The following is a 14,001-nucleotide window of genomic DNA, read 5'->3' as shown; positions in this document are numbered from 1 at the left end:
ATATATATTAAGTAATGTGATACGAGTGAAAGCAGCGTGGGATTTGATTCCACTGTTGTCGCGGTTCCCCGTTCTTGGTGTTATGTCTGGCGTTCTAACGTCGTTCTCTTTTTATGTCGTCTGTTGTGCTTTCCCTTCCTGTTACTACTTGGCCTGGCCCGCTTCGTGGTGGTCATGTCACTTATGTGCGTTCTGTTTGCCTGTCTCTCCGTATCTCTCACCTGATCTCGTTTGACGCCCCCTCCTTTTCCCTCTCTTTGGTCGCTTCTCTTTCTGCGCGTGTTCATCGTCGTCCGCCGCTCATTCACTTCTTCAACAGCAATAGCATCTCGTGCTCGTCGACGGCCATGGTACAACTTGGAGTGGCAAACGCCGCCAACGCCTCCAACGCCGGCGGTGTAGTAACCGTTTGTGCGAGTGCACAGATCGCCAAGAACAACAACAACAACAACAACAACAGCAGCAGCTCGGGCAGCAGCAACAACAACAATAACAACAACAGCGACACCGATAATAACGGTAGCAGCAGTGGTGACAACGGCGCTGGTGGCGCTAATGTTTGTAGTGGTGGCGATACTCACAATAATAGTAGTATTAGCAGCAGTTGTGGTAGTAGTAGTAGTGGTAGTCATTGTGCTGCTGCTGCTGCTGCTGGTATAGGCCACAGCAGCCCTGGGGTCGCAAGTAACAGCAACGTTTCCACTGGCCATGCGATTGTTGGAGGTGCAGGCTGTGCCAGCGGTGTCGGACAAACCGGAAGTGCAGGGGGTGCTCTGAACCCTTTGAACCGGGCGGATGCGGTTCGGCGACAATCGATTGAAGTCGTTCAGCTAGCCAAATCCGATGTCGAGGAGCTACATGCTAAACTCAAGAGTCTACAAGAGGTACCTACTTGTCCATGTTCCTCAACATCTTTTTGTTAGAGTTTTAATCTTTGCGTCAAGTGATTTGTTTAAATACGTAAGGGAATGTTTTTTTGGCACAGATTAACTTGTTCATATATGTGCATAGTATACTTGGTTATAAAATATATAGTTTTTATTTTGATTTGCTCGACACTTAACCTTATGTTAGACATTGATACTCGTAGCCAGATTGCTTAATAGGAATGCTTCTGTTTTTAATGAATACTTTTACTCAAAAGCGTCATAATACCAGTTACAACAATAATGTTACGATAAATTTACATTAATTCCTTTTCACTTATTTGTTTGTCTCGTACAGATAAAGGTACTCTTGATGCAAGTGTAAATTGTCGTTTATTTTTCTGGCGTGTTTTATATAGCTTAGCTCAACTTATTCAATTTAGTTTAAATGCGTTTAGCGATGCCAAAGTTCTTGAAATGTATTTGCGTAAAAAATTTCAAAGACTATCCTTGATATGGTCGCTTTGTTTCTTTAGGTGCTAACGAAAGGCGAACGCGAAAAGATGCAGTTAGAAGCGCAAATTGGTGCGCTCAAAGCTCAGGCCGCTTTGAAACAAACGCAGGGTGACGATACTATCCCGGCAAATGACGATCCTGATCAACTGCTTGACGCCCTTTTAGCCTTAATTCAGCAGGAGAAAGATGTTGAGAGTAAAAGCAGAGATAAGCACGAAAATGAGGATCAGGAGGTGAATAACATTCCAGAGCAGTCTTATGGGTCCGTAGACTTGCAAGCTGATTCATTGGATGTGAGACCCTGCCATCGAGGTGTGGTACTTAGGTCTCAGCCAGGATTTGCTAATAAACTTGCCTTACTCGTTGCGTTGTGCTCGCCTTCACAGCTCACAACAACCACGTCGTCATCGACGACTGCAACCGCAGCGACCAGTACGGCGTGCAGTAAAAAGTCAGTATTTATATTTATATAAACGTTTATATATACATATGTATAAAATAAAAAATTATCAAACAAAATAGACATGTTGTCGGGAGCGTTAAGATGACCGTGAGGAGGAGTACTACATCTGCTATTACACAATCGGAATACTTGCGAGTGTGTAGAGAACGTCAAAAAGAATAGAATCAATTTGAAATGGAAGGGGAGAGGGACGACCCTATTTGCACGTGGCTCGCGCCTTTGGTTACTATCTAAATCACTGTTGTGCACTTTGAATGTCCTTGAATGATGTTTGTTCATTGTTGTGGCAGGCACGATCGAGCAGATCCGTCAAGTATAAACGGATTACTAAATGCGGATGAAAGTGATACGACAATGGCTGTTGCCAACAGCGCTACAACAGTGGCAAATATGAATGTCACAACAAACAACAACAGCAACAACAACAACAACAACAACGATGTCGAAGGTCATTTGGTGGTGAATACAGCCAGCTCATCGGTTGAACAGTGTTCGGCAATTACGGACCGCTTTCAGGAAAAAATTAATAAACAACAGGAAACAATAGAACGCTTAAACAATGCCCTTGAGGAGGTTCGTGAAGGCACTTATAATTTACATACAAAATTATGCTATGCTATGCTATGCTTTCGTCATAGTGTAGAAGCGGTTTTAGCTGTAACGAAACAAAGAAAAAGTGCGTTTTAAGTACCTTTAGCCGCTTTGTATAGCCAATTGTCTACTTCACTACGAATAGATGCATTTGTTTACTTCTTTCTTTGGCTTAAACGTAGGTGGAATTGATTTTAGAGGAAAGTCATGCGAAAAATGCAACGCTGCAGGAAAAGTTAGCGCGACAGGAACAAGAGCTCGTTCTTTTGCGAGACACCCGGGGAAATAAAGAACTAACAATGGAAACAACGGGAACACAACAAGAAACAGATATCGAGATGAACGAAAACACGGTACAGGATCTACAAACGGCTGATGGAAGAAGCACGTTGCTTGATCGCGATCCGACTAAAGAGCCTTCGTCTTCAACAGATGTAAGCACAACGAGCATAAGATAAATAGACAGGACGAACAGAATACCAATTGACAAATAGAAGTTCAGAGAAGCCACTACCATTGGTGTGCTACTTTAATTCAAAATCAAACGTACACTTAGCTGCTAGAGAATTAAAGTACATTTTTCTAGCATTCTGCCGTTGTAGCGATGTAGTTAGGATCCTAATAGAACCGGTAGTATAGAGAAGATCAATGTTAGGCGGCATCATAGGAAGCGGCATCATAGGAAGCGTCGTCTGGGCCTTCCTTTCTATAAAGACCGTACTGCGAGGAAAATTTCTATGAGCTATACGATCATTGGTAGTAACTTACCAATCGTGTTCATTTGCCAATCTGGCAGGTAACAACATCGTCTTCCAGTGGAGAGACTTTTACCTCAACGGAGGAGATGGTCATGCGATTGCGGGCCGAATTGGAGAGTGTACGGAAGGAAGGGGCTGCGACCGCGCGCCGTGAGGCTGACCTGACTGACCGTTGTGCCGACTTCACTCACCAGATCGAGAATTTAACTTCTCAGCTGACCGAGCTGACGTCACAAGCTGGAAGCGGGGGAATTTCCGGTGCAGCAGGAGCAGGCGCTAAACTAGAAGAGTTACAAAGGGAGAATCAGAATTTAATGCTTGAATTGAGTGAAGTAAAGCACGCTCTGAATCGGCTTTCCGGCGAGAATGAGCGCCTCAAGGTCACGGTTGCTTCGGTTCGCAGCAAAGAAGAGCGCGTTACGGAAGAGCAACAACGCCAGGCAAATTATCAAGCGGCGGCTATCGGTGTCGCGCAGGCCGCCAAGTCCAAAGCGGAAGCCGAAGCCGATGGCCTTCGCCGTGATCTTGAACAGGTCAAAACAGAGGCAGCTCAAGCGACACAGGAGCTTGAGGAAAAAACACGTAAGGTTGATGAAGATAAGAAACGCTTTGAAGACGAAGCAGCATCAAAGCAAGCAGAGCTCAGCCTTGAGCAGAAGAAAGTTACTGAAATGAAAAATCAGCTAGACAAGTTACAGCAGACATTACAAATCGATGCCGATGAACTCAAACGTGAACAAGGGTTACTACAGCAGGACCGCGAAAAACTCGACGAGGATTGCCTAACGTTGCAACAGGAACGACTATCGTTTGCTGAAGAAAAGGCCAAAAGTCAAGACGTTATAGCCGCCGCTAAAGCGAACGAATCTGAGCTTCGTGAACGCTGTAACGAGTTGACCGAGCGGTTCGATGAAGCGTCGGCGAAATTAGCCGAAATGAATAACGAAATAAATAAACGAAATAGTGAACTCGAAGGAGCCTTTCGAAAGCTGCGTGAGTTGGAGACAACTCGACAGGAAACAGAAAAATGCTCCCGTGAACTATCGGTCAAAATGGAGGAAATGGAAGCTGAAATCGCCAGACTAAAAAATCAACGGAGTATGGAACCTCCTTCACTTGAGGTTGAAATGCTTCTCGAAGAACTGAGGTCAGATCTCGCCAGAAGCCGTTCGGCTCTTGATGAGCGGACCCGTGAACTTACGTTAAGCAAAGGTAGTTAATTTAACGATGTTTTAATTTGGTCAAATATGTCGTCCACGGACCTGGTCGCTCTCAGTAGAATTGTGATTAACGCTAGCTATTAGTTTAAGTAGTACGTAACTATTTTACGGAAGTGGAACAAAGTTTAGGGACTGACTGTCCGAATTCGCTGAATATTGTTGTTTTCAGAGCGTATTACAGAGCTCGAAACACAGGCTACGGAAACGGATGCGGTACTTAAAGCTGAAAGGGAGCGAGTACTGGAACGACAAGCTGAAGCCGAGGCCTTGCGAAGCCAATTGTCGGCGCAGGCGGGGCAGTTTGATGAGACGAAGGGCAAGCTCGAGGGTGTGACAGGCCAAATAAAGGAACTCGAAGAACAGCTTCAAACAGCTAATGTAAACGCACGAAAAGCGGACGAGCGTGCTGACTCACTGAATGCGCAGCTTGAGCTTCTTAAAGTGAAACTTAAAGAGTCGCAGAAAAATGCTGACAACCAGACAGCAGAACTGACTGAATTTGAAAAAAGGATCGAACAGGTAGGATTCGTTGTTGTTGTTGTTGTCGTTGTTGGCGCCGCCACCACTGATGATGTCACTTAGCGTAATGAGCACCCACGCGACTATTACGTCATTTCCGAACATGTAGAGTACTTGCCTTTTTCAAACGTCAAACAACATCGAATAACACATCGCCTTGTAGCTAAAATTGAGTTTGCAGTCGACGCATCTATTCAAGTGATTGACGTAATGTATAATCTGCTTGCAGGCAACATCTGAATTAGCGATCCGCTCCAAAGAAATCGAATCGTTGCAAGCCGAGGTGCAAAATGAGAAAGCCCGAGCGGACGAGAGCAATAAAGAACTGATTGATATCCGACGCGAGCTTGAGAAAAATTCTGCCAGTCAACAGGCAAATAGTTCCCTACAGGTAAGATCCATATATCGGACATAAAGTACTTGTACGAACTTATAGTTGGCTTCCTGCTCAATTTATGATCAAGAAGTTTTTGTGCGGTTGACTGTCGAGGCTATCGTTACAGACGTTACCTATAATAGATTTGAAATGTGTTTAGAACAATGAAAAATAAGCTTTCAGAAGTGAAATAGTATTAATAGACTTCTGCCAGAGACAAAAAAAATGTGTAGTAGGTTAGCAGTGCTCTCTTGCAGTTCAAGATTTGTCAATATATACCTGGTATAAGGTATGCCTTTTGTTGATGTTTTTGATTCTCGGGTAATTTCCGCGTCGAGCAGGAGAAGCTGTCACATGTCACGGAGCGCCTTTCTGCCACCGAGGCTCGAGCGAGTACTGCCGAGGCAGCACAAGAAGAAACGCGTGCAAAACTTCATCACGCCACGGAAGAAAATAGCCGTATCATGCAGGAACTTAAAGCGGTAAGTTTATATTGTTAAATAGTTACCACAGTCCTTTCAAAAATATAGCTTTCTAAATATATTAAATTTCGAAAATATTACAAGGTATGCATAAAGAAGTTAAAAATTCACATGTATTTGTTGAAAGGTAACATTGGGTCTAGCGGGAATATTGTTTAAAAGGTTTTGCTTCGGTTTACATTTTAGGGAGACTCACGTTTGTTCATACCAATAGCATTAAATAAGCATACATTAGCTATTTCAATTTCATCTAACTAAGTAACGCTGTGGGTTTGTGGGTCTATGTTATCGCGTTTTAGATGGAAGAGGAAAAGACATCTCTGCACGTTGATCTGGTTAAGTGTCGACAACAGTTATGTGAAATGACACATATGAAATCCTCATTGGAAAAAGTGCGGGCAGAAAACTCAGAATTACGTTCGGGCTGTGAAATCGCACGAGCTGAAGTAGAGCGTATGCGTTCTGAAGTAGCTGAACAGCGTTCAGTCAATGAGCGACTGTCCACAGAGTTAGGAAAGATTCGACAGGAAGCTGCAACGACTACGGCAGCTGCCTCGCGCGATAAAGAGGCGTTGATGTCGGAAATTGCGGCACTCAGCGAGAAACACCTCAAGGTAATTAAGCCATACACTCGAAGTACGTTTCGACAATAGATTAAAGATTAACGTACTTTAACTGAGTTGCGAGGTAGAAATAGTCTATTAGGTGAATAAATGGCACATGGGTCTAAAATTCACGCGGTCACGCAGGCTATTTTTAAAGCTTTAAATGAGGAAACGCGAGTATTCATGTGATAGAGACAAAGTGGTATTATAGATAAAGTTGCGTTTGTCCTTGTAATAGACATGTGGGTACAATATTCACTGCAGGTCAATTCTGAACTCGAGAGCGCACGCACTGAACGCACTTCGAAGGCTGAATTGGCGGCGCAATTGGGAACGCAGTTAGCGTCTCTCCTAACGAAAACCAAAGAATCGGCTATCGAGAGGGAGAATCAGGAGCGGCAGATGACGGCGATAAGAAATGAGTTGGCAGGTAAATTGGCACAGACCGAAAAACTGACAAAGGATCTGCGCACGGCTATGGCGCACACAGATAATTTAAAGAAGCAAGTGTCCAAGCTCCTGTTGGCAGTCGCCGAAAAAGAGAAACACCTGGCGGCTCTGCACAGCGATAATCAAAAGCTGCGCGGCGAAAACCAGGCGTACGGTGACAAGCTAGCGGGACAGGACGCGCTTATTAATCGCATCGCCCAACTTGAACAGGATATTGCCAGCCGTAATGTGACAATTTCGAAGGTCTGCGCCGAACGTGAAGATGGCGTTCGTCAGCTCGAGCAACTGCGAGCTCGACACGCGTCTCTGCTTCGGGAGGTCCAGGAAAGTCGAGATGCTCGCGAAGCCGAGTCTCAGGCGGCCGCACGACACGCAATTGAACAGGCGAACCTAACCGACAAGCTGGCCAAAGCTGGTGAGGAGCTCGACCAGATGAAGAAACGCCACGACATCGCACTCAGCGAACGCACCATCGCCGAGAGCAGGTATATTAATATATTTGCATATCAGTACGATGTGCTGTATAAAAAACGGGAAATAAGAGGACGACGCGCATCATCGAAAAAGACGGTGCCGTCATTGTTGAAATATTAGTTCTATGTTTTCTATTAATCAGATAATTCTCAGAAAACCGTGATAACAAATAAATTTGGTTAGGGAATATGCTTATCTAGCACATGGAGAACATAGCTGAACCATGCGACCTTTACTATAAAGGACAGCATGGTCTGAGTAATTAATGTGCATATTTTTAAGTATGTTTCCATTATAATCATGAACGTGCGAGCATTGCTAGTTTAAATGTCGGCATTAGCAAGCGGTTACTATGGCATGTTGGCATACTACCATGTCATACGATTACTATGGCATACTACCATGTCATACGATTACTATGGCATACTACCATGCCGGAGAAACCCCAAATAAGCCCAGCAAGACCCACCCACAGGTATGCCTTCAAGTAAGGGCAAGTTCTCGAGGCTGTACCGAAGAAATGATGCCAAGGACCTGTTTACCATCAAAGAAACCCTACTACTGTATGTTGCTAATATTGTTTCATTGCATATTACGTGTATTGTTTTTTAGATGCCGCTCGACGCTGAACCTGTCTCGAAAGCTGGAGAAAGAAGTTGTGACGCTACAAAAAGATAAAGAACGGGTCGCTAATGAACTGACAGAAGTCCAGCAGCACGTCACCTACCTTGAGAGTGTGTATAGTTTAAGTGTCAAATTATAATATCTACAGTTAAAATTATTACTTGTGATGCTTACGATATATAAACGAGATCAAACACGGGATAATCTGGCCTTGATTTGATGCAAAAATAATTTGCCACGTTTCTCTTTTCAGACGAGCGCACTGAACTGCTCAAATCGTTCAAAGACCTACCCGAAAAAATGCAGAAATTACAAACAGAGAACGGTCTATTAAGAAACGAGGTGGAAAAATTGCGGGACCGGGAACACGCATGGGCACCATTGGTCCAGGCCGGTCTCGCCAGAGGCCGAAAACAAGCAAATGCCGGTGCCGCTCAGGTGGCAGCAGTCGCAGCGACAATCTCTGCACCAACAGCAGCAACAACGACAAGGTCATCTGACGCCTTAGTTGCCCCATCTGTCAGCTCGGCACCGCAACCGAAAAGTGAGTTCTTGATGAACCACAACTTATGATACGCGTACACGAGGGTACGAGTATCTGGTCATATTTGACAAGAATACACTGAACGGTTGTTTCCCTTCCCTTTTGTTCGGATTTAATAAATACTAATACTACGTAACTCGTAAGCACTCTAACTGATATCTGGACAGAATTTAGGAACAAATAGTGTGAAATGGTAAGGCATTATTCAGATAGTACAATGACATTGTTATGCCAAAAAATATACATACTTTGCCTCTATACTTTGCTCATCCTTGACAGAAAAAACAATCTTCGCTCGGTTAAAAGATGGCACCAACGAAAGGGCGGCAGCATGTGACCAGTCACCTGTAAGAAGCAAGATCGCCATTTTTGAGGAGAAAGTCGCTGCGGGTGGTGGGAGCAATGCACTTGTAGCACCTGCTGTGCCCGGTCCTGGTTTAGCTGCCTCTTCTGGGGGCTCGGCAGCAGCAGCGAGTCCGACGGGAGGCTTAGGTGGACGGAGACGAGGTATGCGACGCAGTGCCACCGACACCGATTTCGGTAACGCGGCCCCCCCTCCATCTAAACGGGGTAGCGCTGACACCAATCGTAAGGACACGCCGTCCATTACTTCAGACGAAAGCAGTATTAGCACTCAGGCAACTAGTACAGGTAGCAGCCGAAAAGAGACGAATTCAAAGAACGCTCCAGTTACTGCGACGACAACACAACCGAGCCAACAACAATCACCACATCTGTCTTCTACAACCCAACCTAAAGGTAAGACCAAACGCTACAAATTCCTGTGACTGTTTTACCACAATTGTCCAGGCTGTAAAAACCATATAACCCAATTATTAAAATTATGGAGATTGAATAGTTTGTATAACTATATTTTCTGCTGGATTAGTGGGTTTATTATGATTTTACTATTTGCATGATTCTAGACCGAAGCGCAGTCTTGGAGCTCTAAAAATGGGGTCAGTTATAGGCCAGTTACCTTAGTATTGGCTGTCGAGATTGTAAGGCATTACCAATAGGGTTTGTTGGTTATTTGACATCACGTTGTAGGCCGTGCGAAGATGTCGTCGTCGACCGAGGAGGACGACGAGGATGAGATTGTCTTACCTGCGCCGATGACAAGCCGGCGACGAAGTCAACAAGGAAAGACACCAACTGCCCCAAAATCGCGAAGCTCACAGGCTCCTTCAAATGTTAAAAACAAAAGTAATGCTCTTACGAGCAGCGGACAAAAAAGCCGCACAGCTGGCGACAAATCGACTGCAGGCCGGGATACCACATTTATGGCGGCCAGCGTTGTTGGCAGCAGGAGTTCAAGCACTGCAAAAGCTATTTCTGACAAAGAACAAGCCCAACAACCCAAAGGACGCAGGTCACTAGTCAAGGGCACGCCGAAGAAAACTCCAACGAGCGGTGCTGCGGCTATAGGACGACTTGGCACTCCTGTTATACAGGATCAGGTTGGCGGCACCAGCGAGGGAGGCGTTGGGGGTCGATCGCTAAGAGCCAGCACACTGGTCGTAAAGAAGGCGTCTGATATCGATGCAAAACAGCGAGAGCAGTTCAAGCACAAAGGCCGACCATCTGCAGGTGCGATATCAACAGATGTATAGACGATGGTGTATAGAAGCGAGAGGTGAACAAGGGTAAAATCGCTTAAAAAAGTGTGTGAGTTTTTTGCGAAGTGCGAGCGAACGAGCGGGAAAAATGAAAGAAAATTCGTTGGAATATATGTATACGAAAGCATAGAAATAGTTAGAGGATCTGTGTTAACGGAGTTAACGGCAAAGCCAGCCGTTAGCCATGATTATAACGATTACGGCGTTATCCTACTGTCTACTCCTTTCCCCCGCTTTCCGTATGCCTTATTATTGTACTCGTATGTGTACCTCCTGTATTAAACAGTCAGATGACGAGATAACAAAATTGCCGTAATTATTAAGGCAAACCAATCAATATGACTGTACAATATAATCAATAAAGGAGGCTGGATCTATGAGGGGTATGGTTTGTGCATACTAACCTAATACGTTTTCGCCCGGTGTCGCCGTTTAATGCCAGATCGATGAATTTGCGCTATACAAATTGTATCGCATTCTCATTACAATATCTTGTAAACACTAATGAGTAGGCGATAAATGCATCGCGGCTTTTCCTATAGAGGCAAACGCCAAGGACTCAAAAAAGTCGCTTTGTTTTCGTTGGACAAAAAATGATTCGCTATACTCGTTTACTGCGATGATTTAATTATAACGAAGCGAAAGGATTGGAGTTTATGATAAAAGGTAGTTGTGTTTCAGCGGAGTGGTGGAAAACTGGTGTATTGTTTGGCGTCATCACAACCATTGATGACGCTTCACATAACAGTGAACGTATAGCGACAAATTCTGAGTCTTTTATTATCCTGTTCTAATTGAAAAGAGAAGTTTGAAATTGTTAGAGTAGTAATATTATATTGTTACTAGAGCTAGCAGTAAGGCGCCCTGATCGCTAGAGTAAAAGGCATTTGGGGTCAATGTTGCAATCTTGCCAGAGTCTACAGTAGCCAAAAATCGAAGTTAGTCCCATGCCTCCATTTTATTTCCATGTATTATCTAGCCGTTACAAGCGCTTTTCTGCCGCGGCTGCTGCTGGTCTCAATTCTAACTTTTGCTAAACCAACGAGTTCTATGAACGTGTTAGTCAGACTGGTGATCACATAAGCACATCAGCGTTTTAAAAGAAAAAATTAAATTCGGTCTGTTCTTTTTTTCTAAAATTACTTTCATAATTCAGTAATCACTTCAGGTAAGATTGTTAAAATATTCTGATATTTTTCGGCTTTTGCAAATAGCTAGCTTATAGCTTGATATCTGCAGTGCTACGTCGACGCATCTGTAATTAATACCTAATTTCTAATTTTAGTAGTGAAAAATCTTAGTTCTGGGTATCCACTGTTCTAGGAGCAGTGTCGAGAAATAAGGAGCAAATTAATGCCACGTTGGCATTAATGGCAATGGGCGTCCGTTGATGAAGTTCAAAACATTAAAGCCATGCATCGATGTATTAACGCACTGTAATGCTTCGAAAAATGTTACCCATAACACATCAGTGAGCCAATTGTTCTCATGGTATAATAGTGCTAGTGCCAGTAACAGCAGTAATGGTAGTACTAAGTGGTGGAGATATTACGCGGGTTAAAAATAGCTACGCGAACTTGTACTTTGAAGAAATGACACACATTCGTGTCAACACATATATATATATATATATATATATATATATATATATATATATACATTCACACACACACACACACACAAAAATCATATGTATGATGAATAAAAATCCATATACGTAGATATGTTATTGATAAAATAGGTGGCACTTCTACAAATATTATTACAACGATCATTATCATTACATCTACAATAATATGGTCCTGTATAATCATTGAAGAACATCTGCTGCGTGTTTATGTGAGTATGTTTGTGTAGGTTCACATATGTTTAATGAGAACTGCTCTACGTGTAATATAATGTGTATACCTATGTCTTTAGTAGCTTACTGCGGTGTGGTACCTTATGTAGAATTGTCGTGAATCTGTCGTGTGGTGGTATGTATACAACTTCAAAGATATAGCGAAACACGTAGCTTAGAACACCAAAAGTGGCTATATTATATATCATAAATAATAGTATATAGCACGAATGAACCCATCTGCACGACAAAACATTTGTGCTTTAGCGTTTTAGATAGTAATGTATATATGATTGTGTATATGAAATATAGCAGCGACGTTTATATAGGGTAGTAGCGGGTATAACTAATATAATAGCAGGATCAGCAACATTTGGGTGATTACGACCCCAATTATCAGGATAACGCAATGGATTTGAGTGTATAAGCGGCAATTTCAGAAAGATCCAATGAACGAAACGGAAAATACAAAGGACAACATTACTGAATAATTATTATTGTATTTTGCCCTACGAAGTACGCGAACGTCGCCAAGTCCGATATATATATATATATATATATATATATATATAAAGAAAGAGAGAGAGAGAGAGAGAGAGAGAGAGACGGGAGCCAAAACACTTGCAATGATGAAATACATTACCAGTAATATCACTGATTGATCACAATTTATAAATAAAACAGGGCACACAAACGGAGACCAAACAGTAGAAATACTTCGAACAGTCGTAAATGACATTGTGCAGTGGGTGAACATTTCAATCAACGAACGCGAGATTCACGATTAAACTGCTGTTCAAATAGTGCAGCCATTGAGGTCTATTCACCTAGCTATCTAACTCTGCAGCCATTGGGTGCATTGATTCATGATGACACTAATTTTAATCATACCGCTAGTGTAAGCGAACAAGGCTGTCTTAGTCCAGTAGTAGAGGGGCACTCACTCACGTTTGCAACATCGACTAGGTAACAGTAGTATGTATAGACAAGTGATCTTGACGAAATAAACAGTCAAAAAACAAAAGGCACTGTTCTGTATGACAAAGAGCCATAGCTACAATACACACATAAAACGCAGTAGCGTAATATATATATATATATATATAATATGATGCAGATGGAAAGTGCAGAGCACATAATTGAGATAATATGTAACCCAAACTGAGGTTATACGCGAGTACATATAAATAGGTGTAAGATCAACATACACACAAACACACACATGTGCATATATATATATAAATATATAACACCTATATTTATTTATCATGCACGAACGAGTGGAGCACATATTCCTCATTCTGTACTCTATTAAAAAAAAGCTAAAGGAAGGGACCCAGAAGAAGGATGGGAACGACGAAAAACGCAGAAAAGACATTTCTGCACTTCGTATTATCCTCCAAATACATCCTGCAGGTAATAAGCGGCAGGGACGAAGAGAATGTATGGGTCAAGGGTCTACTAGATTATAGCATAAAAAAATGCGACGATATTATTTAAACTGAATATATGTAATTGGAAAACCTGTTCGGTACGACCTAGTGATACCTAGCTGCTATGGCTCCTAAAGATTTGTGGTCTATCACTTCAACAAACAAATACTGAAAATAGTTGATGCAAAATGTTAATAAATATTTGGTCTCGGCAGATACAAAAACGGACTTGATACCTGACAGGTTAATAAATAAACTATAACACCATGGAAACGGAACAATAGAGCCTCAATTCAGTTCAGGCCGTGGGCGTTCAGATAACGTTCCGTGGGTATAGGCCGTATGAGACTGGACACCTAATAGGCAGACTAGACTTAAGCAATATTTCATGCGAATCATTGTATTTTGCTTTATCTGTAGGGTCGACGTCTGCAGTTAATACACTGATGTTTAGAAATTACGTTGATAAATAGTTATTGCGACAATTACAATGAGACCAATTACTCATTTGAAGCTTTTATTCTAATTCACCTGCCTTGCCGCCAGAACGCTATTATTCGAAATTATGCTGATTACTACCAGTCGTAATTTCTATTTCACCATCATCGGTTTTCCTACAAC

General features: G+C 42.7%; 1 protein-coding gene and 1 long non-coding RNA gene across 2 annotated transcripts; one reads left to right on the top strand and one right to left on the bottom strand.

Annotated features, from left to right (window-relative positions):
• Positions 1-58: 58 nt before the first annotated feature.
• Positions 59-13,883, top strand: LOC111253049 (uncharacterized). The gene is made up of 14 exons (XM_022811897.2): positions 59-884; positions 1,403-1,833; positions 2,136-2,418; positions 2,619-2,870; positions 3,233-4,406; positions 4,584-4,933; positions 5,163-5,324; positions 5,651-5,791; positions 6,091-6,405; positions 6,661-7,331; positions 7,933-8,054; positions 8,198-8,488; positions 8,768-9,247; positions 9,539-13,883. The coding sequence occupies exons 1-14, from the start codon at positions 114-116 to the stop codon at positions 10,099-10,101; spliced, it is 6,006 nt and encodes a 2,001-aa protein (XP_022667632.2). The 5' UTR covers positions 59-113; the 3' UTR covers positions 10,102-13,883.
• LOC147754730 (uncharacterized) lies at positions 4,173-5,702 on the bottom strand. Its single transcript, XR_015330037.1, has 2 exons — positions 5,589-5,702; positions 4,173-5,443 (listed from the first exon to the last, which is right to left on the bottom strand). It is a non-coding gene; the product is annotated as an uncharacterized LOC147754730 (long non-coding RNA).
• Positions 13,884-14,001: the final 118 nt, after the last annotated feature.

This window comes from Varroa destructor, unplaced genomic scaffold (assembly GCF_002443255.2).
Source record: "Varroa destructor unplaced genomic scaffold, Vdes_3.0 BEIS01000006.1, whole genome shotgun sequence".
Lineage (NCBI taxonomy): Eukaryota > Metazoa > Arthropoda > Arachnida > Mesostigmata > Varroidae > Varroa > Varroa destructor.
The sequence above is the reverse complement of the archived record's forward strand: the minus strand, read 5'-3'. Positions and strand labels throughout refer to the sequence as shown.

Bases quoted from the DNA above. Each gene is read 5' to 3' on its own strand.
- LOC111253049 (XM_022811897.2), top strand. From the start codon at position 114: ATGTCGTCTGTTGTGCTTTCCCTTCCTGTTACTACTTGGCCTGGCCCG. The intron at 6,406-6,660 runs GTAATTAAGCCA...TATTCACTGCAG, and splicing joins TCAGCGAGAAACACCTCAAG to GTCAATTCTGAACTCGAGAG. The intron at 7,332-7,932 runs GTATATTAATAT...ATTGTTTTTTAG, and splicing joins CGCACCATCGCCGAGAGCAG to ATGCCGCTCGACGCTGAACC.